The sequence below is a fragment of the Asparagus officinalis genome, chromosome 9 (assembly GCF_001876935.1).
Source record: "Asparagus officinalis chromosome 9, Aspof.V1, whole genome shotgun sequence".
Lineage (NCBI taxonomy): Eukaryota > Viridiplantae > Streptophyta > Magnoliopsida > Asparagales > Asparagaceae > Asparagus > Asparagus officinalis.
Genome location: NC_033802.1, coordinates 5497857 through 5502461, shown reverse-complemented (window position 1 = coordinate 5502461; position 4605 = coordinate 5497857). Strand labels below are relative to the sequence as shown.

General features: G+C 35.6%; 1 protein-coding gene across 1 annotated transcript; it reads left to right on the top strand.

The window, feature by feature from the left end:
• Window positions 954-1926, top strand: LOC109823117 (glutathione S-transferase T3-like). Its single transcript, XM_020389403.1, has 2 exons — window positions 954-1241; window positions 1321-1926. Exons 1-2 carry the CDS (start codon window positions 954-956, stop codon window positions 1924-1926), a joined length of 894 nt encoding a protein of 297 aa, XP_020244992.1.

Sequence of the window (4605 nt, the reverse complement as noted above, 5' to 3'; positions counted from 1 at the left end):
TTCCCACCGACAACGTTGGATAATGTGTAAAGCTGACCTGATTTCAAATTTTGATTCCCACCGACAACGTTGGATAATGTGTAAAGCTGACCTGATTTCAAATTTTGATTCCCACCGACAACGTTGGATAATGTGTAAAGCTGACCTGATTTCAAATTTTGATTCCCACCGACAACGTTGGATAATGTGTAAAGCTGACCTGATTTCAAATTTTGATTCCCACCGACAACGTTGGATAATGTGTAAAGCTGACCTGATTTCAAATTTTGATTCCCACCGACAACGTTGGATAATGTGTAAAGCTGACCTGATTTCAAATTTTGATTCCCACCGACAACGTTGGATAATGTGTAAAGCTGACCTGATTTCAAATTTTGATTCCCACCGACAACGTTGGATAATGTGTAAAGCTGACCTGATTTCAAATTTTGATTCCCACCGACAACGTTGGATAATGTGTAAAGCTGACCTGATTTCAAATTTTGATTCCCACCGACAACGTTGGATAATGTGTAAAGCTGACCTGATTTCAAATTTTGATTCCCACCGACAACGTTGGATAATGTGTAAAGCTGACCTGATTTCAAAATTTGATTCCCACCGACAACGTTGGATAATGTGTAAAGCTGACCTGATTTCAAAATTTGATTCCCACCGACAACGTTGGATAATGTGTAAAGCTGACCTGATTTCAAAAATTGATTCCCACCGACAACGTTGGATAATGTGTAAAGCTGATCAGTTTGTACAAAATGATTCAATTTCAAATGTTGACCACCGACAAATTCAAACCAACCGCAAATTCAAATTCAAATTCAAATTCAAATTCAAACAAAAAAAACAAATTTGGATTGGCTATAAATAACATTCACGGTTTCTACTTCAAGCCACCCAATTCGAAGTATTTCTTCAAAGTATTTCTGATCTCCAAACCAACCGCTTTTTACAAAAAAATGTCTGTTCGATTAACTGGATACACGGTTACTGAAGATGTGCTCCTTTGTCAAGTATTCTTGGATATTTCTCAAGACCCTATTATCGGTAGAAACCAGTCTCGAGATGCATTTTGGTCTCGTGTGGAGGACAAATACAATGAACTTCGAGATCAGCATTTTGAGATGCGTACGAGCCGATCAATTCGTTCTCGAATGGAAATCATAAGTAATGAAGTAAGGAAATTGAATGCGTGCTTGAGACAAGTAGAGAATCTGAATCCAAGTGGTGCTTCAGATGAAGATATTGTAAGTATTCTATTAATTATCGTCTGAATTTTATTATTATTGTTGAAATACATAACTTGATGTTCACTATAATTTGCAGTTAGTTCGAGCAAAGATGTTATTTATGCAAGAACCAAAGTACAAAAAAGGTTTCAAATTTGATCATGTCTGGAATATGGTTAAAAATTTCGAAAAATTCAAAGATGATGTCCCCACAGCAAGACAAGTTGGTCGAAGACAATCCCAAAGTGTGAACTTCGACTCGTCACAATCAGATAATCCCACTCCGGAATCTCCTATATCAACATCTCCTGGACTGTCATCATTTACTCCATCTGAACGACCTATTGGGGTAAAAAAAGCTAAATTGAAAAGGAAAAATGATGATCATGAGTCAAGTGTAGTGGACTCCATCGAGACCTCCAACAATCGACTTATAGACAGGTTAGACAAGGCGAGCTTGGACAGGCAAGTAGCGTTTGATATCGAACGAGAAAAGATAGCCATGAAAAAAGATAGAGATGAATGGAAAATTATAATGAAAGATTTGAATTCCATTGCTGATCCAAACGTGCGTGAGTACGTTCGAGCTCAACAGATTAAAATAATACAAAAAAGAAATCAACAAGAACAAGGGTCTGCTTCTAATTTTGGCAATTATTTCAATGATATTGGAGACTCTAGATCCGATCTACCAGATTATTGAGAGTTGCTTGTCCATCTCAGGAAATGTTCCATGTTTAGTTTGTATTTTATGTTTTATTTTAATGAAGTTTTATATTATGCGTGTTAGTTTTTATATGTTATGTATTTCAGATATGTAATTTATATTTGAATTATGTATTAGGATTGCTCTTTATATTTCATGGGACTTTACTTAATATCTAGATTTTAATATTATAATTAATAATAATGTCTTTTAAATTTTAGCATTATTTTTAATTTTAAAAAATAATTTATTTTGTCCAAATTATACAATTGGGGTAAAATTATAAAATTTAAATATTATTGGAGTTGTTTTATACATTTAATAAAATAATTAGGGTTAAATTGTAAATACATAAAAGTATAAGGTAAAATAAAAAAAAAGAAAAATAAAAAAATAAAAACAAACAGTAATGGGGTGATGAACAGTGCGACGCCAAATATGGCGTCGCGCTGTTCATCACCGCTAAAATGCAGCGGGATTTGGCGTCTGGTTGGAGCTCGTCATTAGCGGCATTTCCTCTTTTTGCGGCAAAATAACGCCCGATTGGAGATGGTCTAAGCGCCTATCTGAGTCATTTGGGGACCAGCTCTGCCCCTTATTAGGATTTGAGATATTATTGAGCAATTTTAGAGATTTAATATCTTAAAAAAACTTTATTTGAGTTACAGCAGAATAGACTATTCTCTTTTTTAAATTGCATTGACCAAGAGAAGTTGAAGTTGCATAGATTATTTGCACTGTCCCTACTATCACCAACTAGGGAGAAAATATAGAGGGGGTGTGCGGTAATAATTCCATGTTGATCTGAATCAATCCATATGCTCCCCTTTTTAATAAGAATTCCAGCTCAAAGCATACATGTACTGTAATGTGCTTCTCCGTGGGTATCTGGTAGCCCAAAATAGAATGTTATTTCTAATGCCACATGATGTGACTAATGAGCCAATCTTTCAAAATCCAATGTTGGTTCATTAGAACCATATAAACCCATACCTAGAACCCCTATTAAGAGAAAAATGGAACCCCCCATGGTGTACAAAATAAACTTTACTTTTTAAGGAAAAAAAGTAAAGGTCTCTGAGAAGAAAATAATCCTATTTGACCACTATACATTGCTAACATCAGGAAATAGAATAATCGCGAATTTCGAGTAACTAGCCAAGCTGCTAAAGTAGTGATAAAACATGTAACTGTCATCACTAAAATCTCAAAGGTCGTATTGCAAAGAGCCTACTCTACCGAACATTGCAAGAACGGCAAAAAATGAAACACAAATGGTGGAACGGAAGAAAAGGGTACCGCACTTGCATGGGAAATAAACTTGGCATAGTGTAATCTCTTCTCGATAAAAGATCAGAAGAATGCAAAGTATATACAGCTGCAACACAATAAAATAAAATGGATACATATAATAAATATGCCTGAAAATTAATCATCCTAATGGAAGAAATACATGACAAGATTTCTGGAATCGCTTATTGCAAAACTTCGGCCAGACAGCAAAAACACCTGGTAAGAAGAATGAGTAAGCGAGAGACGGTAGAAAAGGCATGGATCAAATTTTCAAGCATTACAACGTAGAAAAGGCATACGCTCCCAAAAACTCAAAATTATCACTCTGGGATTATTCATATAATCAAAATTATCATTCCATTTAACATATCATCATTTCTCTATCAAACCTTTTAACTGCATGTTGAAAAAAGACAACATTAAGTTTAGGTATGTAGAAAATAAAAAATTTCAAATACTGCCTGCCTTACCCAGTGACAACCCCCCGCCAAACTAAAAATTTTATCAGCGGTTAAAAGTTAAAACAATTCAACACATAGTGCACAGTTTTACCCAAGAGCAAACAATTTATTACAGAGAGGTTTGTCTCACCCATGAGCAAATAATTCCAATAACACCCCACGAGTAATATCTACAGCAGTAAACAGAACATGAAGACCTCGGTCAATATTTTGCTCATCACCTAAAATTCAGAAACCAAGGGCTCGCTTCGCATTGCTCGCAGAGGCGCTTGTTTTCACCCAAAACGAACTTTCTAGAGAAGCAGAAGACGTATCAGGTGGCATTCTTATTCTCTCATAAGTTTTATGTCATCTGGAACTTAAAATTTGAAACTTTTCTCTTCTTTCCCGAATTGCTCCTGACAAAATTCGCTCAGTCGTCCATTAAACTTTGAGGTGAGCTTAAATTAACTTGGGTGAAGCAATTACCAACATGATGGTGATTTATTTAATTGAGGAAGCGGACCTTAAAACTCGAAAGAACTGAATGTAAGAAAGGATTCACAGAGCTGAGCCCTGAAATTTGATAAAGAAGCTAGCTTTGTTGTTGTTGCAAATCCAACCTTAAGCATTACCTTCCAAATAATCTACTTCCTTTGATAAGCATTTAAAATCAAATCTTTCAAGTACACTGAAACAATCTTCTACAGAGTACTTTTAGATAACTCTCTTAACTCAACCTATGTAGTCGAATTCCGCTATCTACAAGTGAGCATGCATGTTAAAATTCCAAACCTGTGAAAATGTGCAGTATCATCTGCCTCTCCCGGGTTAGTTCCTTCATCATCTCACTGCTTGATTCTGCTCCACCGACATACTCACAATATGCAGAACGTGAAGCACCACGTTCCAGCTTTGCTAATTTATCAGAGAGCTGAACACT

Excerpts from the sequence above, each read along its gene's own strand:
- LOC109823117 (XM_020389403.1), top strand. The coding sequence starts at position 954 with ATGTCTGTTCGATTAACTGGATACACGGTTACTGAAGATGTGCTCCTT. Across the intron at positions 1,242-1,320 it reads GTGCTTCAGATGAAGATATT|TTAGTTCGAGCAAAGATGTT; the intron begins GTAAGTATTCTA and ends TATAATTTGCAG.